The sequence below is a fragment of the Cebus imitator genome, unplaced genomic scaffold (genome assembly GCF_001604975.1).
Source record: "Cebus imitator isolate Cc_AM_T3 unplaced genomic scaffold, Cebus_imitator-1.0 Scaffold262, whole genome shotgun sequence".
Taxonomy (NCBI): Eukaryota; Metazoa; Chordata; class Mammalia; order Primates; family Cebidae; genus Cebus; species Cebus imitator.
In genome coordinates, this window is record NW_016107577.1 from 1,172,910 (window position 1) to 1,200,718 (window position 27,809).

General features: G+C 39.1%; 1 protein-coding gene across 3 annotated transcripts in view; it reads right to left on the reverse strand.

Moving 5' to 3' along the window:
* The window catches only part of MCF2 (MCF.2 cell line derived transforming sequence), a 107,616-nt gene extending 80,143 nt beyond the window's left edge, over positions 1-27,473 (reverse strand). Inside the window, exon 1 of one of the 3 annotated variants that reach the window (XM_017499915.2) lies at positions 27,188-27,473. In XM_017499915.2, coding sequence (XP_017355404.2) covers positions 27,188-27,449 — 262 coding nt within the window. In that variant the 5' untranslated portion in view covers positions 27,450-27,473. The remainder of the gene's footprint in view (positions 1-27,187) is intronic. The other 2 variants (XM_017499917.2, XM_017499916.2) reach the window with 2 other exon arrangements.
* Between the last annotated feature and the right edge of the window lie 336 nt (positions 27,474-27,809).

The following is a 27,809-nucleotide window of genomic DNA, read 5'->3' on the forward strand; positions in this document are numbered from 1 at the left end:
AATACATGGTGAAAGAAACAAGGCATCAATATTGGAGTAAGTGAAAGAATCAGGGACTGGATAGGCACTGATATGGTTTGAGTATAGAGATAGGATGGTCTAATTAAAGCTAGAAAGCAAGACCAGAAGCAAAAAGTATAGGATCTTGCATGCTGCCAGGGAAGGAAAACAGGCAGCTTCTTTTGAAGAAGCTCTGAAGCATCTGATTCATCATCACTGACTTAACACAAAGGTGTTGTACAGGCAGTCAACCCCTGCAACACAATGGCAAGGATGTAGGAACTGGTGGTTTCTATAGTGAATTAGCTACCAACTTTTGATATAACCTCAGGGAATTCACTGAAGGTTCCCTATGACTCAGATTTTGTACAAGCATGTATACAACAAAATGTGTGGGAAGGAGAAGGATAAAGGAAATGTAAGAGGAAGGGTCTCTCTAATCAGTTATAAAACTCCAAACAAAACTTGACCTGAATACTATTCTAAGATGCTACGTACTATTCTATTCAATTGTTAACATTTCTGAAATCTGGATGTGTCTTAAATCTGAATGGCATCATTATATTTGATTCAGTTTTTCATTTTTCTGTCCAAAACCCTATATTAAGTACCTTAGAACCAAGCAAATACAACTATAAAAAAAGCAAATTGAAAAGATAAATTCCAGTCTCTTTGCAGCTGACATACGTATGATACATATGTATATAAATATATTTGTTGTAATAATATTAGCCAGGAGTTCAACTATATTCAAGTCATATGAGTCTACCTCATAAATCATCTTACCTGGGATAGTCTTGGGGAACCCATTGCTCATAGTCACTTTCCCAAAGGAAAAAGTAAAACTATCTTTATTTATAAATGATATGATCTTGCATATAAAAAACACTAAGGAATTCACACACAGAGAGACACACACACAAAAAAATACTGTTACAACTAACAAATTCAGCAAGGGTGCAGGATACAAGGTCAAGATACAAAAATCAATTTTATTTCTATCGTACAAAGCATAAATGCAAAACTTATACTCTTGAGACTATAAAATATTATTGAAAGAAATTAAATATCTAAGAAATCAAAAGCCAATCCATGTTCATATCTTGGAAGATACTATTATTAAAGTAGCAATACTCCCTAAATTGATATACAAATTGAAAAGAACCCCTATCAAAATTTTAGCTCGCTTCTTTCTTACAGAAATTAACAGATGGAACCTAAAACTCATATGGAAATGCAAGGGAGGCAAATTAACCCAAACAGTCTTGAAACAAAAGGCCAAAGTTAGAGAACTCACACTTCCCAATTTCAAAACTTAGTGCAAAGCTACAATAAACAAAAAAGTGTGGTACTGGCATAAGGATGGACATAAAGATCAGTGGAATGGAATAGAGAGTGTAAAAAAATCAGACCATATATTGAGGGTCAATTGATTTTTTTGTACAATTTAATGGGGGTACGTGTAAATTTTTGTTACTTCTATATAATGTGTAGGGATGAAGATGGTATTTAAGGTGTCTTGGGTACCCAAGTACAATACATTTCTGTTAACTATAGTTACCCTACTCTACCATGAAACATTGAATTTATTCCTTCTAATTGTATGTACACTTTAACCCACTTCTCTTCATCCTCCGCCTTCCCCAGATTCACCCTTTCAGTCTCTGTTATCTGTCTTTTCATGGTCTACCTCCATGTGATGAATTTTTTAGCTCTCACATGTAAGTAACAACCTGCAATATTTACCTTTAAGCCTGGTTTATTTCACTTAAAATAATGACCTACAGTTTCATCTATGCTGCTGCAAATGACATGATTTCATTTTTTATGACCAAATATTCCATTGTGTATATATGCCACATTTTCTTTATCCATTCATCCATTGATGGACACTTAGGTTGATTCCATATTTTTCTATTGTGAATAGTGCTGCAATAAACATATGAGTGCAAGTATCCCTTTCATATACTGATGTATTTTCCTTTGGATAGATACCCAGTAGCAGGATTGCTGGATCAAATGGTAATTCTATTTTTCGTTTTTTGAGAAATCTCCATGGTGTTTTCCATACTGACTATACTAGTTTACACTCCCACCCGCAGTATATAAGAGTTCCCTCCTAATATCCCACTGCCCTCCACTCTTCATTCCTTTTTCCTTTATATTACTAATATAAAAAGACAGGAATGTAAAATCTGACCGCACCATGAATGGCATAGTAATCTCTGTGACCTGCATGTACACCCCAGATGAGTTCCTGGAAGAAACGATCAACACCTGTGGTGCCTAACTTGAGACATTTCTTCGATCGTTCCTTATTCCTGCTTCAATTGACAAGGCCATTGGACATTGTAATCAACCCTGGCCAACCTAACGACTCCACACTCTTTGACCCCCTCCCAGCTTGGCCAACCTTGTGACTCCACACCCTAGCTTGCAAATCTACAGCCCCCTCCCAGCTTGCAAAACCATCAACTGTAACTTCTATAACTTTCCACTCTTTACCCCAAACCTATATAATCAACTCCTATCCCTCCACCCTCCACTGATGCCCTTTTTGGCCTCAGCCCGCCTGCACCCAGGTAAATAAACAGCCATGTTGCTCACACACACACACACACACACACACACACACACACACAAAATTCCCTTTTTTCTGCATCCTTGCTAACGTGTTATTATTATTTTTTGTCTTTTTAATAATTGTCATTCTGACTGGGGTAAAATGGTATCTCCTTGAGGTTTTGGTCTGCATTTCTTTGATGATTAGTGATGTTGAGCATTTTTTATATACCTATATGTCTTGTTTAAAAACTCTATTAATATCCTCTGCCCACTTTTTAATGGGATTTGGGCTTTTTGTCCTGTTGAATTGTTTGAGTTCCTTGTAGATTCTGAATATTAGTTCCCTGTCAGATGAAGAGTTTGCAAATATTTTCTCTTTCAACAGATTTTTCTCTTCATTCTATTAATTATTTCTTTTGCTGTGCAGAAGCTTTTTGTTTATTTACGTCCCATTTAAATTAAATCCTCAAAATAAAAGTAAACATTTTTATTTTTGCTGCCTGTGTTTTTCAGGTCTTAGTCATAAATTCTGTGTCTGAACCAATGTCCAGGAGAGCTTTCCCTATGTTTTCTTCTAGGATTTTTCTAGATTTAGGTCTTACGTTTACATCTTTAATTCATCTTGGGTTACTGTTTACATATGGTGAAAGATAGGGGTCTAGCTTCATTCTTCTGCATGTAACTATTCAATTTCCCAGCACCATTTATCAAAGAAGGTATCCTTTCACCAATGTAAGTTCTTGTCAGCTTTGTCAAAGACCAGTTGTCTATAAATATGAGACATTATTTCTGGGTTCTCTATTTTGTTCCATTTGTATATGTGTCTATGTTTATACCAGTACTATGCTGTTTTTGTTTACTATGGCTTGGTAATACATTTTAAAGCCAGGTAATGAGATGACTATAGATTTGTTCTTTTTGCTCAGAATTGTCATGGATATTTGGTCTCTCTTTTGGTTCCATATGAATTTTAGAATTGTTTTCTCTAATTCTGTGATGAATGACATTGACATTTTGATAGGGGTTATGTTGAATCTATAGATTGCTTTGGGCAATATGGTTATTTTAATGATATTAGTTCTTTTGTTTTATGAACATTGGATGTTTTTCCATTGGTCTACATCATCTTCCATTTTTTTCATCAGTGTTTTATAGCATTACATGTGGAGATCTTTTACCTCTTTGATTGAATTTATTCCTAAGTATTTTTGTAGGTATGGAAAATACGATTTCCCTTTTTTCATTCTCAGATAGATCATCATTGGTGTATATAAATGCTACTGATTTTTGTATGACTTTGTATTGTGCTATGTCACTGAATTCCTTTATCAAATCTAAGCATTTTTTGGTGGAGTCTTTAGGTTCTGTTAGATATAAAATGATATCATCAGCAAAGAGGGACAATTTGTCTTCCTCTTTTCCAGTTTGGAAGTCTTTTCTTTCTTTCTCTTGCCTGATTGCTTTGGCTAGGACTTTCATTACTATGTTAAACAGGAATGGTAAAAGTAGGCATCCTTGACCTGTTCCAGTTCTTAGAGGAAAGTCTTTCAACTTTTCCCCATTTAGTATGATGTCAGCTGTGGGTTTGTCATATATGATCTTTATTATGTTGGAGTATATACACCATATTTGTTGAGTGTTTTTATCATGAATAAATGTTAAATTTTATCAAATGAGTTTTATGCCTCTATTGTGATGATCGTATGGTTAACGTCCTTCAACCTGTGGATATGATGTATCATGTTTATTGATTTGTGCATGTTAAACCATTCTTGCATTTCTGGTGTAAATCTCAGTTGATCATAGTATCTTATATTTTTGATGTGCTGTGAGATTCAGCTTGCTTGTATGTTTTCGAGGGTTTTTGCATCTATGTTCATTGGTGATATTCGCCTGTAGTTTTCTTTTTTCTATCTTTGTTGGTTTGATATCAGGGTGATGTTAGACTTATACAACAAATTAGGGAGAATTTCCACTTCTTCGAATTTTCAAAATAGTTTGAGTAGGATGGTTATTAGTTATTTGTACATTTGGTAAAATTTGGTTGTGAATTTATGTGAATTTATCCAGTCCTGGGCTTTTCTTTTTTAGGAGACTTTTTATTACTGATTCAATCTCACTACTCATTATTTGTCTATTCAGATTTTCTATTTTTTCCTGATTCAATCTTGGTAAGTTATATGTTTCCAGGAATTTATCCAATTTACTCTTGGTTTTCCAGTTTGTCAGCATATAGTTGTGCATAATAGTCTCTGATAAGCTTTTGCATTTCTGTGGTGTCAGTTGTAATGTCTCCTTTTCATTTCTGATCTATTTTTTTTAATTTGGGTCTTCTCTCTTCATTAGTCTAGCTGGCTGTTTATTAATTTTGTTTATCTTTTTGAGGAACCAACATTTTTCTTGATCTTTTTTATTTTTTTAGTCTCTCTTTTCTTTAGTTCTGCTATAATCTGTGTCATTTCTTCTGCTAATTTGGGGTTTGATTTGCTCTTCCTTTTTTATTTCCTTGAGGTGCATTGTTAGATTGTTAGTTTGCAGTCTTTCTACTTTTTTGATGTAGACATTTATTGCTATAAACTTCCCTCTTAACACTGCTTTTGCTGTCTCCCACAAGTGTTGGTATGTTGTGTTTCAATTTTCATTTGACCCAATAATTTTATTTCCATTTTAAGGTTTTTATTGGCCCAATGATCACTCAAGAGCATGTTGTTTAATTTGATGTATTTGTATGGTTTCCAAAACTCCTCTTGGTATTGACTTCTAGTTTTATCCCATTGTGATATGGGATATGATTTTAACATTTGTTAAACTTGTTGATACTTCTTTTGTGGCATAACATGGTCTATCCTGAAGAATGTTCCATGTGCAGATGTAAAAAATATATATGCTGCAGTTATTGAACAGAATTTTCTATAAATGCCTGTTAGGTCCACTGAGACTAATGTATACATTATTATTTTTTTTACTTTTATTTTAGGGTTTGAGGTACATGTGAAGGTTTGTTATAGAAACATGTGTTGCAGGGGGTTGTTGTTCATACTATTTAATCACCCAAGTTTTAAGCCCAATAGCCAATAGCTATTTTTTTTTTGGCTCCTCTTCCTCTTCCCACCCTCCCCCTCAAGTTGACTCCAATGTCTGTTGTTTCCTTCTTTGTGTTCATATCATTTAGCTCCCACTAATGTACAGTGTAAATCCAATGTTTCTTTGTTGGTTTTCTGGCTAGGTGATCCATCTAATACTGAGAGTGGGGTATTGAATGCCCCACTATTATCATATTGTAGTCTATATCTCTCTTTAGATCTAATAATATTGCCTTTATGGTTCTGGGTACTTTAGTGTTGGGTATATAAATATTTAGAATTGTTATATCAAATTACTGGATTGATCCATTATTATATAATGACCTCGTTTCTCTTTCTCTTTTTTTTTTTTTTTTTTTTTTTTTTTTTTTTTTTTTTTTTTTTTTTTTTTTTTTTTTTTTTTTTTTTTTTTAACTGTTTTTTTGGTTGGTTTATGTGTTTTTGATTTTTTTTGTTTGTTTCTTTGTTTTTGAGACAGAGTCTCTCTCTGGCACCCAGGCTGGAGTGCAGTGGCATGATCTCAGATCACTGCAACCTCCACCTCACAGGTTCAAGCAATTTTCCTGCCTCAGCTTCCCACGTAGCTGAGACTGCAGGGGCGAGCCCTCACACCTGGCTAATTTTTGTATTTTTCATAGAGACATGGTTTTGCCATGTTGGCCAGAGTGGTCTCAAACTCCTGACCTCAAGTGACCCACCCACCTCAGACCCACAATGTGCTGTGATTATAGGTGTGAGCCACTGTGCCCAGCCTTATTTTTTTCTTTTTACTGTTTTCGACATAAAATCTGCTTTATCTGATATATGCACAGCTATTCCTGGTTACCTTTGGTTTCCAATTGCATGGAATATATTTTTTCCCTTTCTTTATTTACATTGTGTCTACCTGTTTCTTTACTGGTAAGGTGAAGCCATCCAGGCTTCTGTCCTTCCATACACTTAAGGCCCAAGGGATCTTTAATTAGCCGCGGGTGAATGTTGCCACGCCTGGGAATCACCCTTCAGGGAAGCGGGTTCCCCTCTGGCCCAAGGCATGTCCAGAAATGCCCTCCCAGAGGCAAGGCCTGGAATCGGGGACCATATGAGCCCTCTAGGTGCTCTATCCCACTGTGGCTGAGCTGGTAAAAGTCCAAGGCAGTAAAGCCCCCTTTACTTTTCCCTCTACTTTTCTCAAGCAGGAATCTCTCCACATAGCCACCACAGCTGCAAATGAGTTTGGTCTCACTTGAAGCCATCACATGTCAGAGTTTCACCCAAGGCCCCTGGCATACTACCTGGGTATCACAACTGGTTATTCAGAGCCCAAGGTCTCTGGGTATCACAACTGGTTATTCAGGGCCCAAGGTCTCTTTAGTCAGGAAGTGATGGATCCTGCCTGGATAGGCTTTTCCCCTTCAAGGCAGTAGTTTCCCTTATGGCCCAAGGTGTGCCTAGAAATGCCATATGGGAGCTAGGGCCTGGAATGGGGGCCTTATGACTCTGATTGCTGCCCTATGCTTCTGTGGCTGACCTGTTATCCAAGATACAAGACAAAATTCTTCTTTACCCTTTCCTCTCCTTTCCTCAAGTGGAAGGAAGAGGTCTCTTTTGGAGCTGCAAGCTGTGTTGCCTGGGGTTGTGGGAGAGGTAACACAAGTACTCCCTTAGCTTCCCTGGCTGGTGTCTCAGTAAAGTCATGTGTTCCCCAAGTCCACTGGCTCTGAACCCAACTCTGCACTAGGACTTGCAGTCCTTGTGAACTAGACTGCCTTTCAAGGTTATTGAGGGTCCCAGAGTACTTCACCCCATGGTGGCGAGCTTGCTGGAACTCAAGTTCCTACTGCTGGGATGGGTTATTCCCCTCTGGCTGAAGCTGGCCTGACTACTCCCTTTGTGGGTGGGCATCAGCTGAGTTCAGCCCAGTTTTGCTTTCCACTGTGACTAGGGCAGCACTGAGTTCAATGCAAAGTCTCACAATTTCTGTGCTCTCCCTCTCCCAAGTTTACAGATTACTCCATACTGCAGAGATGTGGCTACTGCAGAGCAATGGGGGAGGGATAGCATTGGCAATTCAAACTGTCTTTCCTACCCTCTTCAGTGCCTCTTTCAGTAATATGAAGTGTAAACCAGGTACTATGAGTGCTCATCTGATTTTTGGTTCTTATGCGGTGCTTTTATTATTTATACTGTTGTTGAATTTCGTGTTCCTGCAAGGGGTATGATTAGTGGGGCCTTCTATTCTGCTATCTTGCTCTGCCCCTCAGATTAGTATCTGTGTTCTTTCTCTTTCTCCTTTGTGTGTTTGCTTAATCAGTGAGTTATGTGTTTTTATAAGGGTATTATAATCTTTTTTCATTTGATTTTTGTGAGTACATAGGGGTGTGTGTGTGTGTGTGTGCGTGTGTATGTGTGTATACATACACAGGGTACAAGAGATATTTTGATACAGGCATACAATGTGAAATAAGTACGTTGTAGAGAATGGGGTATGTGTCCCCTCAAGCATTTATCCTTATTATTACAAATAATCTAATTACATTCTTTAAGTTATTTAACAATATACAACGAAGTTATTATGACTGTAGTCACCCTATTGTGCTAACAAATAGGTCTTATTCATTCTTTCTTTTTTTGTACACATTAATCATCCCCCCTCTCCCCTCCCCCAATCCCCCATGCCCTTTACAGCCTCTGGTAACCATCCTTCTACTCTCTATACCTATGAGTTCAATTATGATAGTGAATGTAGTACTTGTGTATCCAGGTTTAGGATTCCCTTGAGCATTTCTTTTAGGGCCAGTCTGGTGGTAGCAAATTTCCTCAGCATTTTCTTTTCTATAAAATATTTGTCCTTCATTTATGAAGGGTAGTTTTCTGGATATAGTATTCTTGACTAGTATTTTTTTTTTCTTTCAGCACTTTACATGTATCATCCCATTCTCTACTGGCCTTTAAGGTTTCTACGAGAAATCTGCTGTTAGTCTGATGGAGTTTCTTTTACACGTGACTGGACATTTTTCTTTTGCTATGGTTAGAATTTACTCCTTATCTTTGACTTAAGAAAGTCAGAATATAACGTGCCCTGAAGAAGTCCTTTTGCATTATATCTTCCTGGGGATCACTGAGCCTCCTGCATCTGAATACCTAAAATCTCTTCTAGAATTGGAAAGTTTTCTTCTATTATTTCTTTAAATAATTCCTAATCCCTGGCTAATCCCTTCATTTTCTCTTTGCCCTCAAGGATAATGATAATTCATATATTCAGTAGCTTTATTTTGTCCCAAATGTTCCAAAAAATTTATTGTTCTTTTTTTATCTCAATCTCTTTATTTTGTCTGTTATTTCAAAAGGCCTGTCTTTACGTTCCATGATTCTTTCTTCTGCCTGATCTAGTGTATTGTTGATCCTTTCAAACGTATTTTGTATTTCTTTCAACTAATTCTTGAGTTCTAGAATTTCTATTTGGTTCTCTTTTAAAATATCTGTCTCTTTGGTAAATTTTTCATTTGTACCCTGAATCGTTTTTCTGACTTATTTGTATTATTTTTCAGAATTCTCCTGTATCTCACTGAACTTCTTTGAAATTAATATTTTGATTTCCTCCCCCCCCCCCCCCCCTTTTTTAGACAGGTTCCTGCTCTGTTGTCCAGATAGGACTACAGACATGTGCCACCATGCTTGGCTTATTTTAATTTTTTGTAAGAGATAGGGTCTCACTATGTTGCTCAGGCTAGTCCCAGTCATTGGGGTTCAAGTGATCCTCCAGCCTTGGCCTCCCAAAGCACTAGGATTACAGGCATTAGCCAGCATGCCCAAGTGGTATGCATTGATGTTGGTGGTGGCTGCAATATGCTGACCAAGCCAGTCACAGGCCTGCAGGTAGCACTTGTAGGTAGGTGTCAGCTCAGGTGGTAGTAGCCAGGAGTTCAGACCCTACCTCCAGCCCCTAGGAGGAGGGTTCAGGTGCCCAAAATGGTGGATTGGGTTGTTTAATCCTCATTCCTCCAGGCTATGTGCTCTGTCTCAGAGGGTGTGGGCAGGCTCGTACTCAGGCCTCCAATGGTGAAAGCAGGCACTACCTGTGGTGGGTAGGATCTGGGTGATCTTCAGGTTTTGGACAGTGTTTGGGGGAAAAGTGGTAGCAGCCATGCTAAGGCCCTGTCACTGCAGAGGGTGGGGCTTTTGGTGGCCACAATCTGAGCTGGTGGGTGGTGAGCACATGTACCTCTCACACTCCAACCCCAGTAGGGCACACTCCCCAGCTCTAGCAGTGGTACCCCATTTTCAGTTTGTGCCTCAGCCCCAGCTACAGGATCCCCTACCTAGTTCATGACTCAGTCGCAGCCACAATTCATGCTTCACTGATGTCCCAGCTCAGTCCCAGTGGTCCTCGCTTTCTAGCACTAGCAGCTGCAGCCCATGCACTTGCTTCTCAGCTCCAGCTGCAGAAGTTCATTCCCAGCTCATCCCCAGTCTCTGAGCATGCCTATCTTTGTGCCCCAGGGTAGTGTACACTGACAGCATGTTGGCAGTTACCAGCAGGCTGATTCCCTGGTTTCTAGCAGCAATAACACCTCAGTCCCAGCACTGCTGGATCCCAGGACAGGGGACAGTCTGTTAAAGGCAAAGATTGCAAATGCTGTCTTGATGTAGCCACTCAAGACTCAGAACAGGTGTGGGTCCCAGTGCTAGTTCCTTCCCTGGAGCAGTTCATCTCATGGTCTCCCGGCAAATCCTTATGTTTGTTTCAGGGTTGGAGAGGATAGAGAGACTCCTTCATAGCTAGGATTGCATGATTACATAGTGAGGATGTGAGCCACTGAAAGTCTTTCACTTAACCTTTCCCTGCGTTGGGAAGTCACTCCCAGTTCCCTGCCAATCCCAGCCAAGCAGACTGCCTCTCCTGCTTCTCTTTCCTTGATTTTGGTGTTTTCTGTCACTCTTCTGTTAAAGTTCAGTGTTCTTTCTTGGATAATATATCCAAAATGTGTGATTGTCTACACACTATTCATTTTTTCTAAGTGAGGGGGGCAAGTATGAAATGTTTCTGGTCAGCCAATCATGAAGCCTCTCTCAAATGACTTTTGACAAGAACAAATAAATTCATTTGGGAAAAGAACAGTCTTTTCAAGAAACAGTAATAAGATAACAGAATATCCACATATATCATAGATATATCATATATAAAAATTAAGTAAAAGTGGATCAAACACCAAAATGTAACAGTCAAAACAATTGAAATATTAAAATATAGAAGTAAATATGACCTTGCATTTGGCAAAACCTTCTTATTTATACATTACGTCGAAAGTACAAATGTTAAAAATTATATAAATTGGGCTTCATCAAAATTAAAACTTGTGCTTCAAAAGATACTAAAAAAGCGAAAAGATGATGTACAGAATAAGAGAATATATTTGCAAATCATATATCTGATAAGGGACACGTATCTAGAATATAAAGAACACTTACAAATCAATAACAAAAAGAAATAATTGAGTTAAAATGGGCAAAATATTTGAAGAGACATATCTCCATAGAAGAGATACAAGTGGTCCATGAGCACATGCAAGGATGCTCAACGCCATTTAGTCATTATGAAAATGTATATGAAAACCACAATGATACCACATCACCCCCAAGAGGATAGCTATAATAAAAAAGATGGACAAGAACAAGTGTTGGTTAGTACATGGACAAATTGGAACCCTTATACATGTAAAAGTAAAATGTTACTGTAAAATGTAAAATGGTTCAGCACCTATGGAAAAGAGTTTTGCAACTCTTCAAAAAGTTGCACATAGATTTACCATATGACCCAGCAATTCTAGGTATACACCAAAGAGAAATGAAAACGTATGTCTACACAAAAACTTATACACAAATATTATTAGCCACATTACTCATAAAATCCAAAAGGTGAAAATAAGTCAAATATCCATTGACTGAAGAATGGATAGACAAAAGTAGCATATCCATTCAGTGGAAAATCATTTGGCAATAAAAAGAAATGAAGAACTAATACATCCTACAACATGCATGTATCCTGAAAACTATGCTAAGTGAAAGAAGCCAGATACAAAAGACCAAATAGTGTGTTATTTCATTTCTATGAAATGTCTAGAATAAACATAGAGAAAAAGACAGTAGATTAGAGATTACTTAGGGTTAGGAGAATGAGGGAACTTGGGAAATGATAGTTAAAAGGTATAGGGTTGCTTTGGGGAGTAAAAAAATGTTCTAAAACTGATTGCAGTGATGGTTATGTACAACTGTGAATATGCCAAAAACATTTAATTTAGATGGGTAAATTGTATCATACTTGTATTATATCTCAAGCCATTACCAAAAAAGTCAAGGAAAATTTTGGTATTTATACAAAAAATGTTCATTTGAACAATGAACGTACTTTTTCCACTTATCTTTTCAAAAGAATCTAATCATTTGAAAAAGAGACATAAAAGAGAAAAATACCAAAAACATAAGAAGTAGGCTACACTTTTGGAAATGTATGCTTAGAAAAAAACTACAATGACATCACAGCACCAATATGTCATATTTGGGCATTATTATCTTACACACATTAAATTCTTATTTTTTTGCACAAATAAGTATTTCCTATAGAGGTCATATAGCATACTTCTTATGAGCTGTCACTCCAGAAACAGATTGACTGGATTCAAATTCAGTACCACTCGGTAGTTCTGTGACCTTGGGCAAGCTACTTAAACTCTGTGTCTCTTTATCGGTAAAGTAGAAAAAAATGGAAGCACCTATTTTGCAGAGTTATTGTAATGAATAGGTTGTTCATATATGCAAAGAACTTACCTTAGTGTATGGTAAGTGCTCAATAAATGTCCGCCATTATTATAAAGAAAAAATGGCATTACAATTTCAAAGGTTTCATGTAAAAATGAGCATTCGTGCAGTGGCAGACAATGCCTGTTACAAAGGGTAGCTAGTCAGACAAGAGCAGGTCAAGAGAGGGACACCTTCCCCACCATGAATGTCAGGCCACCATCAGGTGATGATCAGATGGTTATTAAACTGTCTCTCTAAAATAATTATTGGTCACAGCCAGTGTCAAGGAAGGGCAGTCTCCCAATAAACAGAGACATCTGAAACTGGTGATCAGCAGCTCCTGATAAGATCTCAGGAGTTGGGCAAGTGGGCTAATGCATGCACATTAAGAAGCAAAGTGGTGGAGTTTAACTGGTATTATGACCTTATAGGGACATTTGACTGGTAAGGGAAGAATGTCTCAAGTGAGGATTCACACAATTTCAGTAAACACACTGTGCATGCTCCCCTCCCAAGTGCTAGCAGGCCACTGCACATGTAAACAGCCCACCTCAAGGGAAGAACCAGGGGAGAAGAAACACAAGACCCCAGAAGCATGCCAACATATAAAACCCCAAGACCAAAGGTCAAATCACATATCTGATCTCTCAAGTCACCCACTTGGCCCTCTTCCAAGGGTACTTTACTTCCTTTAATTCCTGCGCTAAAGCTTTCTAATAAACTTTCACTTCTGCTCTAAAACTCACCTCATTCTGCCTTATGCCCCTCAGCCGAATTCTTTCTTCTGAAGAGGCAAGAATTGAGGTTGCTGCAGACCATACAAATTCACAGCAGGTAACATGCTGAGTTTATTAGCATTATAGTTCTGCAAAGATTTTAATTCTGCATCACCTTTCCCAAACAATCACAAAGAACCCCAGAACCAGAACACCACTCCCACCTTTTCCCCCTTTAGATCATCTGGGGATAGGGTAATGGGTCATGTTTCCTGATCATATCTCAGGTCTTGTGTACAAGAAAAACTCTTACATTAGATATATTTGAATCTAAACATTGAACTTCTAAGTTTGAAAAAGAGGAGCTCCCCTTATTGGTCATACGGGAAACTAAAATTTCTGAAAAGCCTTCTAGTACAAAATACAAAAACATGGTGAAAAAAATAAAATTAAATCCTTTTTGGCCAGGCGCGATGGCTCACACCTATAATCCCAGCACTTTGGGAGGCCAAGGCAAGTGGATCACTTGAGGTCAGGAGTCCAAGAGCAGCCTGGCCCACATGAAAACCCGTCTCTACTAAACAATACAAAAATTAACCAGGTGTGGTAGAGGGCGCCTGTAGTCCCAGCTACTGAGTAGGCTGACGTGGAAGGATGGCTTGAGCCCGGGAGATTGAGGCTGCAGTGAGCTGCGATTGCACCACTGCACTCCAGCCTGGGTGACAGAGCAAGACCCTGTCCCAAAAAATAAAAAATAAAAAATCATTTTAAATGCATGGATAAGCTGGCAAGAAAGACAAGAAATCCTCAGAGGCCAACACCATTACTTAGGTGAATATCTTGTGGGAGAAGCCAACAAATAATAGCAGTTGCCCCTGGGATATCTAACAATTCCCACCTTGGCGCCAATGGTCATGCATTGGTGAGGATTCAAATCTTACAGTGGTGGGAATCAGATCAGAGAAAATATAGTATGATATCTGTATAAACTATGGATATGATAGAATTTTTAAAGCAAGTTGGAAGAAGCACACAGTATAAAATAAATGACTGATTATGCTACATTAAAAATTTTCATTTATTTCCTCAAAATACATGATAAAGAAAGGGATGATGAGACAGTCCAAATCTGAGGGAAGATAATTGCAACACATGTAACAGCAAAGAATTAGTAATTAATATCAAGGATGTGTAAAAGATTATAAGTCAATAATAAGAAAAAGACAAACAACCCCATAAATACATGGAAAAAAATAACACAAGCAGGCATTTTACAAAAGAGGGAATAAGAATGGCCAATAAACACTTGAAAAGATGCTCCACTGCATTTGCAGTGCGTGGAATGTAAATTTCGAGGACGGTAGTGTAACCTCTTATACTCACCACTTAAGCAACATTTTTTTAAAAATCTGACATTAGCAAGTACTCACATGTGCAAAAACATCATTAAGATGTGTTTTGCTTTTGGATTTGGCTCTTACCACAGATTTACTTTTCATTTTTCACAAAACATCCGTTTTGAAGGGCCACCTTAAAATTATTTTAGTCATAACTGAAAGAAAACATACCAAGTAGCATTTTACCCCTCTAGAGCTGAAGGGTGAATATGAATGACTTGACACAAACAATCTAAAATGGAGAAACAAAATCAGTTAGATGTGGCAACAAAGATCAAAGGAACTCTGAGATTGCATTAAAGGCATGTATAATGTCAACTCAAACTTTTAGTGTTTGCCTGAGCGCCTACTATGCATTCAATGTCATTTTACCACATGCTTACACAGCACATAATAATGAATAGTTTCCATATCTGAAAAAAACATGCACAGATCTGGCTGTTCTCAGATGCTCCGACTTTTAAGTGTGTTTTAAAGGAAGGAGACATAGGATTATTTTACCCTTGGTAGCACAAAGTGGAATTCTAGAGGAAGATGTGAAATGTAAGGAAGGAATGAGAGGATGGAAGGAAAGAATAGGAACACAAAACAGGAATCCACAGTTCCACACAAATTTAACTATTTCTTTCATGTGTTTTTCAGCCACTCTAATCATTCATGTACTTGTTTCTTCAACAAACCTTTCTTAGGCTTCTGTCTTACGCCAGGCCCTGTGCAGTGCTGGGGATAGATACAGAAACCAGTTAGACAGTGGCCTGGACCTCCTGGGGCTCTTCATCTAGAAGCAGGAAGCAGTGAAAGCCCAGAGTGATAAGTGTCACAACAGTATTGAGCCCAGGATGCCAAGAGCACACAGTGAAAGGACATCAGCGCTAAACTGATGAAATAGATCATGTATTTAAAAAATGAAAAAAATGGTTTTATATTTAACCTATGCCAAGTACCTCCTGGGATGCTTTCAGCACATAACATTGAGTCACAACTTCAGGTGCTTTTAGATGAACCACTATATCAAATTTTCAGGTCCTGACTCAATATTATATTAAGCTTACAATATAATCTTAAGTATATTTTCCAAGGACGATAATGAGCTCCCTCATTTTTTCATAGACCAGGCATGTTTGTGTGTGCTGCAAATAAAGGGAAGGTATTCATTTCTGTAACTTTTGTAAACATCAACATTTAAACATATATGTGTGTTCATATAGTGCACGGACATGAAAATATTGTGTTATAATTAAAATGGAGGGTTTTAAAACTTTACTCTCCATTTATTTATTTTTTATAATTTTAATTTATTTTTAAAGACAAGGTCTCTCTCTGTCACCCAATCTGAAGTGCAGTGGTGCAGTCATAGCTTCTTGCAGCCTTAAACTCCTGGGATCAAGCGATCCTGCCATCTAAGCCTCCTAAGTAGCTAGGACGATACGTAAGCGCCACCACGTCTGGCTAATTGTCTCTGTGCGTGTGTGTGTGTGTGTGTGTGTTATTTTTTTGTAGAGTGTCATGAAAATAACTGCCTCTGAGAATTAACTTCCTTGGATGATTTGTAAAACATGGTTAAAAAGAAATCTCTTCATCCCACATTTTGAATATTCCAGAGTATTCCTTAACAATAGAAATGTGGGGTAAAGGCATGTGAAAGGGCATTATTTTATTCATCCAAATCATCACCATTCAGTACCTGCAGTGTAAATGAGTAGGGGCATGTTTGAACATGAGCTTAAAGAAACAATACTCCCTGACCATTATAGCCACAGCCACCACTAAATATTTCTAAACATACTATCTTAGCAATAGATAAATATTTACATTAATTCCTATTTAATTTTTTATTACGGCATCAGATCTTTTGAGAGTAGCTATTTAAAGCACAAGCTACAAAAATAGACAAGATGACCCACTAACATCAGAACTCACAATATCCATGTAGACATGACTAAATGCCAGATCTCCTATTCAGTGGCTATCCATCTCTTCTTGGGTTCATAAAATCTAATTTTGAAATGTACAGCATCTGCAATGGTAAATCCAATTAAAATGACTTACTTTAGTTTATAATGCATGCAGAAGAAAACACAATATCTGTTAATGGTCCTTTGAATATGTTAATGAAGAAAGCAAAACTGACTCTCTTTTGTAAACTGACAAGTGCAAAATTACAAATTAAAACAGGGCCACTGCTTTTTGCTCTATGACTAATCCCATGATCTGGCCTGCAATTGTAAACTCAAATATGTCCCCAAATATGCATATTCCTTCTAATTGCCATCAGAGTCTAAGAATACATATGTCTAATCACACAATGTCAGTTAAAATAGAGAAAATATTATTTTAAAAAACTCTCGAAGGTTATTCTTGTCATCACAGTGTATACGCAACAGCTAATGCTTCCACTTAACAATGGTACAAGGGTACAAATGAAGACTTGATGACAAGAGAACTCTTGAGTATCCTTGAATGTAAAGAATACTCCTGGCTGATAGCAGCAGCTGATGCTGACATATCCAAGGTATTTATGAAAGGGCAGCTCAAAGCTCAACCTCTACCACACACTCCAGCCACAAAGTTACACAAAATTCATATTCCAGTAGCATCTACAGGGTCTCCTATAAGCCCGCTAAGACAGGGCAAATGCTTTATGGTGAAAAGATACAGTAGCCTCTTTGTGCACTATGAAAGGAAATTTTTAAAATATCTTAGCATCATGATTTTATATTATATACTTCACTTTTCCTCTTTTTAAATTTTTTAATTTTTAATTGTTTTTATTTTTTTATTTTTAGAGATGGGATTTCACCAGTTTGGTCAGGCTATTCTCGAACTACTGACCTTGTGATCCACCCGCCTCAGCCTCCCAAAGTGCTGGGATTACAGACGTGAGCTACCACACCCAGTCTTTTTCTCTTTTATTCTTTTATGTGTATCAAAATTTTCATAATGAAATAATTTTTAAATACACTCCAATACAAGTCTTAGATCAACATATGGAGTATGATCCCAGTTTGGTAAATATCTAGACATATGTGGGTTTTTTTATTGTTGCTCTCTTCAGTTAGGAATAAGTACCCGGAGGCAGAGATTTATTTATTTCTTCACCAGAATATCCCAGTAGTGTCTACCACACTGAAGGTGATCAATAAATGTTTGAATTGAATTGATATATCTACAGTCATAGAAAACTTCGTCTGTCCTCCACACAAACTGTTAGCAGTGTTTACCTCTAGGGAGTAGGACTGGGCTAGGCACAAGGATATTCTCACTTATTAGTTTATAGGCATTTGTTTTGTTTAGATGTTTTACAAAGATCACATATAAATAATTTAATTATAAGAATGAGAAGATGAGGGAATAAAAGAAACTTCCCTACCAAACACAGAAAACAAAAACAGGGAAGACTCAATGGCACTCGGAAAGGACAGGAGTAAGAAAAGAGAAATAAGAGGAAGAGCTGAGAAAAGAGAGGGATGACAGAGAGAAGCCAGGAAAAATGCATGAGAAAAAATGAGAACTAGCTGCTGGGTAGTGACAGTGAGAAGACCTCCATTCATGAGCTTAGTGTTCCAGGTTGCTGCCCCTTGACTATATCTGGTGTAGGTGTTTAATTAAGAGCATGTCTGTGGAAACCTTTTCCTTCAGCCTTCCTTCAGATTAAATACCACTCAGTGGAGATGGCAGGTTTTCCCTGTACAGCAGCAGGAGCTGACATTGTCTTGGGAACCTGCCTAATAATCACAGCCGAATGAATTCATTATTCAGAAATCCAAAACATGTAGGTAAATTTTGAGAGGAACTGACTCAGTCTGTAAAGAACTACATATGTGGTGATTTATAATATGTAAAAATAGAAAGATGTAATTATTTTTCCTGCTTAAAGCATCAGCAAATCCACTGTAGATCTGGTCCAAGTTCACTTATCGAGCCACTGCAATCTATTTTCCTAAAAAAAAAAAAAAATCTCCTGCCATGGGGAGGATAACTACACAACTGATTGACAAATCATCTGGTCCAGCATGAAAAAGCCTTTGCTGATTCCTGGTCAGCGTGGTATCCAAATACAGGCCTCCCATTTCTTCTGTTATCCCACCCCAGTCCTACACAGACTTGCCTGCCAAATGCTGAATCACAAACACAACGGCAACTGAGTTAGTCATATTGTTGTTGTTGTTTTCATTTGTATTATTGTTTTCCCTTGGGAGAGATCAGGTTGATACCTTCTTGCCTCTTAAGACTTCAGCACAGTCTCTAGAACAATTCTCATACTAGGAATGAATTAATACATTGCAAACTTTCTTTTTTTGAGACAGGGTCTCACTCCGTTACCCATGCTGGAGTGCAGTGGTACGATCACAGCTCACTGCAGCCTTGACATCCTGGGCTCAAGTGATCCTCCCACCTCAGCTTCCTGAGTAGTGTGCCACAACACTGAGCTAATTTTTAATAATATATTTTGTAGATATGAGGTCTCACTATGTTGTCCAGGCTGGTCTCAAAATCTTGGGCTCAAGCAATCCTCCCACCTAGGCCTCCAAAAGTGCTGGATTTACAGGCGAGAGCCACCGTGCCCAGCCACAAACTTGGTAAATTCATGACAAACTAGAGATGAATAACTATCCAATATAAGCATTGAAGAGCAGAATGCCAATATCCATTATAGTAAATAATTCCAAATATTTAAAATGTGAATGGCCCATAGCTGGGGAAAACTCAATTTGTGCAACTATAAAAATGAGGTTAAGATACTTCCTAAATTGATCTACAGATTCAATGCCATCCCTAGCAACCAAAAAAAGCCATCCCAGATGGCTTTTTGCACAGACATTTTCAAGCTAGTCTTAAAATTCATATGGATATGCAAGGGACCTGGAATAGCCAAAGCAATCTTGAAAAAGAAAAACAAATTTGGAAAGTTTATATGTTCTGATTTCAAAATTACTGCAAAGCTACAGTAATAAAGATAGGTATTGTGATAGACTTAACAGATACATTAGTGGAAAATAACTGAAAGTCCATAAATAGATCTTTATTCCTAAGGTTAACTTGTTTTCAGCCAGGGCACCAAGACATTTCGATGGGGAAAGGATATTCTTTTCAATAAATGATGTTGGGAAACCTGGATATGCATATGCAAAAGAACGAAGCTGAATCTTTGCCTCACACTATACACAAAAATCAACTCAAAATGGATCAAAGACCTAAGTATAAGAGGTAAAACAATAAATCTCTTAGACAAACACATAGTTGTAATTCATTATGACCTTGGATTAGGCAATGTTTTCTTATATTTGACATCCAAAGTACAAGCGATAAAAGAAAAAATAGATACATTCGATCTTCTCGATGTGAAAAATATTTGCACTTCAAGGAAACCCTGAAGTAAGTAAAATGACAACCCACAGAATGGGAGAAAAAATTTGCAAATTAAATATCTGATAAAGATCTCCGATGCAAAGTATATATAGAACTCTTACAACTCAAAAGCAAAAGAGGAAAAGCCCAATGTTAAATCAGGCAAAGAATCTGTGTAGACATTTATTCAAAGAAGATATACAAATGGCCAATAAGCACATGAAAGGGTGCTCAACATCACTAGTCATTCAGGAAATGCGAATCAAAACTACAATAAGAAACTATTTCACACCCACTAGGATGGCTGGGAAATAAAGAGAGATTAACAAGTACTAAGAAGAATGTAGAGAAATTATAACCCTCATATGTTGATGGTGGGAATGTAAAAGGATGCAGCTGGTTTGAAAAACAGTCTAGGGTTTCCTTAATGATGAAACATACAGTTACTCTAGGACCTAGCAATTTCCACACCTAGATACATACCACAGGAAAATGAAAACATGTGTCCACACAAAAACTTGTATAAAAGTGTCCATAACAACATTATTAATAATAGCCAAAAGGTGGAAATCACACAAATGTCCATCATTTTAATTTGATAATTAGAATATGGCATATCTATGCACTGCAATAAGATTCAGCCATTTCAAGAATGATGTAACAACACATGCAACAACGTGAATGGACATTGAAAACATTATGTTCAGTGAAAGAAGCCAGTCACAAGAGATCACATATTGTATGATTCTATTTATATGAAATATCCAGAATAGGCACATCTATAGAAATAGTAAGTAGATTAGTGGCTTCCAGGGCCTGAGAAGAAAGGTGGTTGGGAGAAAATGGAGAGTGACTGCTAACAAGTATGGGGTTTCTTTTTGGGGTGATGGGAATATTTTAAACCTAGATTGTGGTAATGGTTGCACAACTCTGTGATTATACTAAAAAGCACTGAATTGCATACTTTAAGTGGGTTAATTGTACGTGAATTATAGATCTACAAAAGCTATTTTTAAAAATAGTCTCTCATATATGACAAACACACAGCCAAGATGATACTGAATGAGGAAAAGTTGACAACATTGCCCCTAAGAACTAGAACAAAACAAGGATGTTCAATCTTACCACTCCTATTCAACATAGTACTAGAAACCCTACCCAAAGCAATAAAACAAGACAAAGAAATAGAAGGCATCCAAATTGGAAAAGAGGAAGTCACATTATCTTATTTGCTGATGACATGATCATATACCTAGAAAACCCTAAAGACTCCTCCAAAATGGACTCCTCCCTAACTCATTTTATGAGGCAAGCATCATCCTTACAACATAACCTGACAGAGACACAATTTTAAAACTTTAGGTCAATATTCTTGATAAACAAAGATGCAAAAATACCCAACAAAGGTAATCCACCACGATGAAGTAGGCTTTATCTCTGGGATGCAAGGTTTGTTCAAGACATGCAAATCATAAATGTGATTCATCACCTAAATGGAACTAAAAACAAAAATTTCTTGATTATCTCAATAGATGTAGAGAAAGCTTTTGATAAAATTCAACACCCCTTCATGTTAAAAAAAAAAAAAAACTCTCAATAAGCTAGGTATTGAAGGAACATACCTCAAAATAACAAGAGCCATCTGACAAACCCACAGCCAACATCATACTGAATGGGCAAAAGCTGGAAGCATTCCCCTTGAAAACTGGCACAAGACAAAGATGCCCCTTCACCACTCTTATTCAACATAGTATTAGAAGTCCTGGCCAGAGCAATCAGGCAAGAGAAAAAAATAAAGGACATCCAAATAGGAAGAGAGGAGGTCAAATTATCCCTGTTTGTAGATGACATGATTCTATATTAAAAATACAAAAATTAGCTGGGTGTGGTGGCACACACCTGTAATCCCAGCTACTTGGGAGGCTAAAGTGAGAGAATCATCTGAGCCTGGGAGGCGGAGCTTGCAGGAAGCTGAGATCGAGCCACTGCACTCCAGCTTGGGTGATAGAATGAGACTTCGCCTCCAAAAAAAAAGAAAGGAAGGTTGACAAGCCTCAAACAACCAAACCTACTCCTCCTGCAGGCATCTCCATCTCCACTGATGAAAATTTCTGCCATCCACTTGCTAAGGCCAAAAACCTTAGCATTATTCTTAACTCCTCTTTCTCTCATACTCTGTATCCAAACCATTAGCAAATCCTTCTGACTCTGTCTTCAATATATATCCAGAATCTATTTGATCACTGCATACCACCTCCACAATTACCTCTCTGGTTCAAGTTGCCATCATTAACCCTAACAGCCTCTTAATTCGTTTCACTGCTTCCATCTTTGTCCGACCTTAATCCTATTATCTACACAGCATCCAGGGGGATCCTGTTAACACAGAAGTGACTCCTTTGCTTAAAATCTTCCAAAGGCTCATCATCTGACTCAGGGTAAAAGCCTAAATTCTTACCAAGACCTATGTGATCCAGACCTTGTTATATCTATGGTTTCATCTCATGCGTGCACACATGCGCACACATACACACATAAACGCACACACATACACACATACACACACACACACACACACACACACACCCAAACACTCACTCTGCTTCAGCCATACTGGTCCTTTTCTTGTTCCTTGAACTTGTCAGTATGCTCATGTCTCAAGGCCTTTCCACTGACTGCCCCCTCTTCCTGAAACACTCTCCCCCAGTTACCTCTGAGGGCTCACTTCCTACCTCCTTCAGGATTTGCTCAATGGCATCTTCCCAGAGCTGAAAGTAACAAGAGTTCACTCAGATTCTTACATCTGCCATAAACATACAATCAGAGGAAGGTTTGGGTGAAAAAATAAATGGAACTTCTGTGACACTTGTCTCGGCCCGGAGCTAACTGTCTCTAGAACAAGACCTTGCAGTTATAGAAAGAGGCACTGGCCTTGTCAGCCATCAGAGAGAAGGTATCTCTCCTCATGGGATTCGCCTCTGCTTCTGCCCTAGAGCAGGAAAGGTGCAAGTTGTTTATTGTGCCTTCAGAGGGTGCTTGCTTAAGAAGATGCCAAGCAGAGACAGAGGCATTTACTTTCAAACCTGGGGGCAAATTTTAAGAATAAAGTGCCTTCTGGTGCCAAGCACAGGCATGTCAGAAATGCAGCAGATAAAATGCATGTGGATTTGCTGATAGATTCTGAACAAATTGTTTTACAAGGAAGTAAAATATTACAATTTCACATGTTATAATACCTCAATTAGCAGGAGAACATAGATTTTACTGATAATTTATTTCACTGCATCGACCCTCCAAACACAAACAGAACTAGAAAGAAAGAAAAGTTTTTTTGCAATTGGAATAGATATCATAGAGTCCATGTACTAAAGCTCACATACGTTAGTTGAAGTAGACTCCCCACAGGCCTACTTATGGTCTATTATACTTTTCACACAGTTTGAACAAGCTTGTTTATCTTGTTTCCTAGTTCGTAACATTCAAAAGGGGAATGGAGGAGGGGGCATGGAGAATTAGGCAATAAAAACTGGCTGGTAGAAACAGTTAAATTAACAGCAGCAAAAAATAACAGCTAATAGAGAGGGAATCTATAGAAATGTTAAAGCAAAAAAAGTCAGACATTGAAAATTAAAAAGTAGAACAATCTGTTCCCAATCTGAGTATGGGAACAAACAGCTCTCCACAGTTTAGAAGCCCCGAGGCAGCACTGAATAGGCACATTGAAATAACTAATGCTATTATAAGGACAATCTTAACTCATCAAGAAAGGATGCAATTGTTTCCAAGTTCAGGAGTCAGGAAGTCAAAAATAAATAGTATTTTTGCAAAGCTTTTCATCCAAAATGGATAAAGATTTCAAGGGGGGAAAATAATCAGGCACTAAAAGTGCCGAACCTCAGTTACCCGGAAAAATCAGTTATGTGGAACACTCACAGTATAGTGTGGCCTAATAGATGACCCATCATCATTGAAATACATCTTCATACCATACTGGAATGCACATTGAATAAATTTTGTTGTGATTTACACATCTCCCTGAGCTATACTCTGATGAGTAAAATTTGCAGTGAACAGGTTTTCACAACCGCTTATGTAAGTTACCTGAGATTATATTATCAGTATGGCTTACATTCTTTCCTCCTGTGATGAATATAAAACATTTCTATTTTTCACTTTTTTCATCATCAGGTAAAGAAATGTGTGAGGGAAAATATAAAGAACAAGTCTGAAAGGTAATTTTATAATAAATATGTGCCTGCTTCTGTACTAGACTTGCTGAGTTATCAATATAGCCCATAGAGAAGTAGATTTAAGGAAGGAACTTCAGTGCTATGAGATGTTTAAGGAACCCTATAGATGAGAGTAATAAATAACATTTACTTCTTCCCAGCTCCAGACCTGTTTGTCAGCTCTACCTGAATGTTCCACAGAAACCGCATACCCAAAATAGACAATCAAACTACCTCTTCCTCTTCCATTCCCTGTGTTCATGGTATTTCTTTCTATTCAGTCACCCTAACTAGAAACCTGAAATTAACCTAGTCTCCTTCCTGTCCTTCAAACACCACGACTAGTCACCAAATCAAATGAATTCTACCTTCTCAATTCCTCTCAGGCTTCTCCCCTTCTCCCCATCCCCAGATGTGAAAGTGCCTGCCTCTAACTACTCATACCCAGCTTACTTTAGCTGTGTTCTAACTAGTCACTTTATCTCCAATCTTCTTCCTCTCCACTGCATAAACCACACACTGAATCCTCCACACAACAGCTTGAGTGATCTTAGTGAAAGCAAAAATTCCACCATTCATAGCTGCTGTTGATCACTGTGCATACTGTGCACTCTACAGCCCTAGTGAGGGCGTCATTCCTGATGTGGTCTGTGTCAGTGGAGACCCTAGCGGTTTTGCGGTGCACAACCCGTACAACCATATGCAGCAGCCTTCTCTATTGCGCTGCTTACAACACTCCAATGGCTCCCAATTGCTCTGGAAATAAAGTAAAACCATTCAACATGCTTTATAAGGCACTGCCTGATGAAGTCCCTGCCTACCTCTCCAAATTTCTCTCTGTCCTTTACCCCCCATATTTACACTCCAATCATTTAAAAGGTATTCACAATTTCCCAAACTTACTCTGCTCTCCTCTTTCTGCTTGTCTTTGCACATCTTATTTCCTTGCCTGGAATACCATTCACCCCACCTATCCCTACCACATTCAATCCCCATCCGCTGTCTACCCGGACACTTGTATGCATCTCTCAAAATTCAACTCATGCATCACTCTCTCCAAGTCTTCCCCTAACTCCCTAAGTGAAGCCAATCATTTCCTCTTCTGGCTGCCCCAGGGCAGATTCTACACACACACATGTAATTAGTTTATTACACTGTAGCATAATTTCTGGGCCTGAGCAATCCATAAATGGTCATTGTTGACATGATTGTTCAGGAAGTTATTAACCACAGTGAAAAGCTTTGTAAATGTATTTTATTATATAAATAGCTTCCAAGTATATGAAATCCATTTTACATTTAAAATTTTTGTACTGTAGTGTGTACTCTAATCACATGGCTACAAATTCCTTCCAGGGCAAATGCTTAACAGGTACAAAAGTACTGCAAGCCCAGGTAAGAAACACAGCACAGCAACTGGTGTCATTTAGGTGTTATGATGCATTGTGATGCCACAGGAATGGGGGCCTGTCAACATGCAGGAGCCTTCAACTGTATGAACAGATGAAACATCACACAACTCTAGAAAGAAGAGCAATCACTAGCAGTAGAAATGTCAACTTACATTTCACAGCATAACTAATTTATCCCTTGTGATTAAGCATGCATTCCTCTAAAGAAGATTTTTTTTTTTTTTTTTTTTTTTTTTTTTTTTTTTTTTAGCTCCCAGGACGATGCAGAAGGTAAATGAGAACAAGACACAAAGTACTTTCCACTGTACTCCATGGAATGTTTCAACCAGATTTTTTTTTGTAGTCTCCAAAAACTATTTAAATTGCTCTTAAGACCTGAAGGAGTCTGTGCCTCATCACCACATTCCCCTTAATGATTTATAACATATAGAAAATAATACTGACCAGCTCAAAACAAAACAAGCAAGACCAAAGAGTTCTGTGTTATGAAGATGCATAGACCACAGCCTTGAATTAATTCCATTGGCCTAACTGAAGATGTTTGCATGGCCTCCTTTAGATTTGTGGATAGTACTAAATAGGGAGGTATATTTGGAACATGTGTTGTGGCTATCTGATTTGCGGGAAATTGCCACCAAGTCTATTTTTTGAATACCAAAACTTCCACTGCAAGGCTTAGAACCTAGTAAGTCAAAACTATCTTGGGAGCACAGGAAGGCACGCACATCAATTGCAGCACCTTGTAGACTTGTCTGAAAAGCGCTGGCTGAACTTCAGGTCCCAGAGTTGCACCCTGTTCTGAGGCTGCCCCAGTGCCCCAGTCAGAATGGCCTCATAGGAACGCAGCCCCACAGCCTGCAGCACCCACTCTGTTATATCAACCCCAAGGCTGGGCAACTTCAGCTTGCTAAATGTGAGTGTAGCATGACTGGCAAGTGATCAAGTCCATGTTACACCATTTGCTCCCCTTAATCGAACCTGGCAGTGGCAGTAAAGGCTTTGTGAGTTACTTGACTTTGTTTTCGTTTGTCCAAGAGCTCCTGCCTTTGTAGGGAAGCAAGAAGCTCGTGGACCAAGATGAAAAGAAAGATGCACTTGTCTGGGTGAAAAGCTCAAGTCAGTGGCAGCAGTTGTTTCCCTACAACTCCTCCTCCACCTGCCCTGCTGCAGCCCTGCTGCTGGTTCCAGAACCCGAGTGCCTTTTTGACTTGATTTCGTTGTGGGAAAAACGTTATGGGAAAAACAAAAACAAACAAAAATTGCTTTTTCAACTTCAGGGAATATACAAGGGAAGTGTACTCCTTAGTGAGGTTGGGTTCTCACTGAAGTGGATGAGAAGAGTTATCCTCTGAACCAGCAATGGCAGAGACATTCTCATACCGCTTCCTGCAGTTTCCCACGGTCCTCCTGGGGTGCCCAAGCGGACCAGAGCTGCATGCCTGCAGAGCGGCAGCTGGCCAGAGGAAAAGGGAACGGATGACCCAGCAAGTTCGCAGTTGGGAGCGCCACTGCAGTAGGAAAGTGTGTGTGCGCGCGTGGGGAGTGTGGACTGGAAACTAGTGTGCTCGCCGGGGGAGGCAGTGGGTGAGGAGAAGGGCAAGCGAGCTAGGTTGGAACCCGAGGCCGCTGGGGAGGAGATGCGAGAAAGGGACTTACCTGCCACGAAGACTGCTTGCAGGAGGCAGAGGTAGTTCTTCCCGTACTCCTCAGCAATCCTCACGCGCTGCAGGGCCATGGCCATGTCCACCTGCAAAGGGATCGCCTGAGCTATCGGCATGAAAGTGCAGCCACCTGGGTTCTGGGGCAGGCCCGGGATCCGGGACGAGGGGGTCCAAGGCGCCGAAGCGGCAGCTTGGGGCATGTGCCTGGCCGCCCGCCGTGGCGAACACAGGTGGGGCCGGGGCTCTGCTGCTGCCATCTTCACGCTGGAGTCCCGGGAAGGGCCGCTACCCCAGCCAGTAGCTGCCCAGCTCGGATCCGCGCGCCGCCGCTGCGCGCTCAGGCACTGCCGGAGGGGTGCAGCCCCTGGCCCCGCTCAACCCAGCCGCGTTGCGGCCGCCCGCCCTCCGGACCCCTCCAAATAGGGATAGAGGCGTAGAGGCCTGAGAGCTCCGCGCTACCAGTCCGAGAACTTGTTATGAGTTTGGGGCTCCGGCGGAGCGCTCTGGCCACCACCGCTGCGAGGGCAACTCTTCCTGGGTGCGCGCACCCATGCCCCCGCCTAGCCACCAGAGGATGAAAGGAAGCGAGGGGACTCCGAGGAGGGACGCAAAAATCC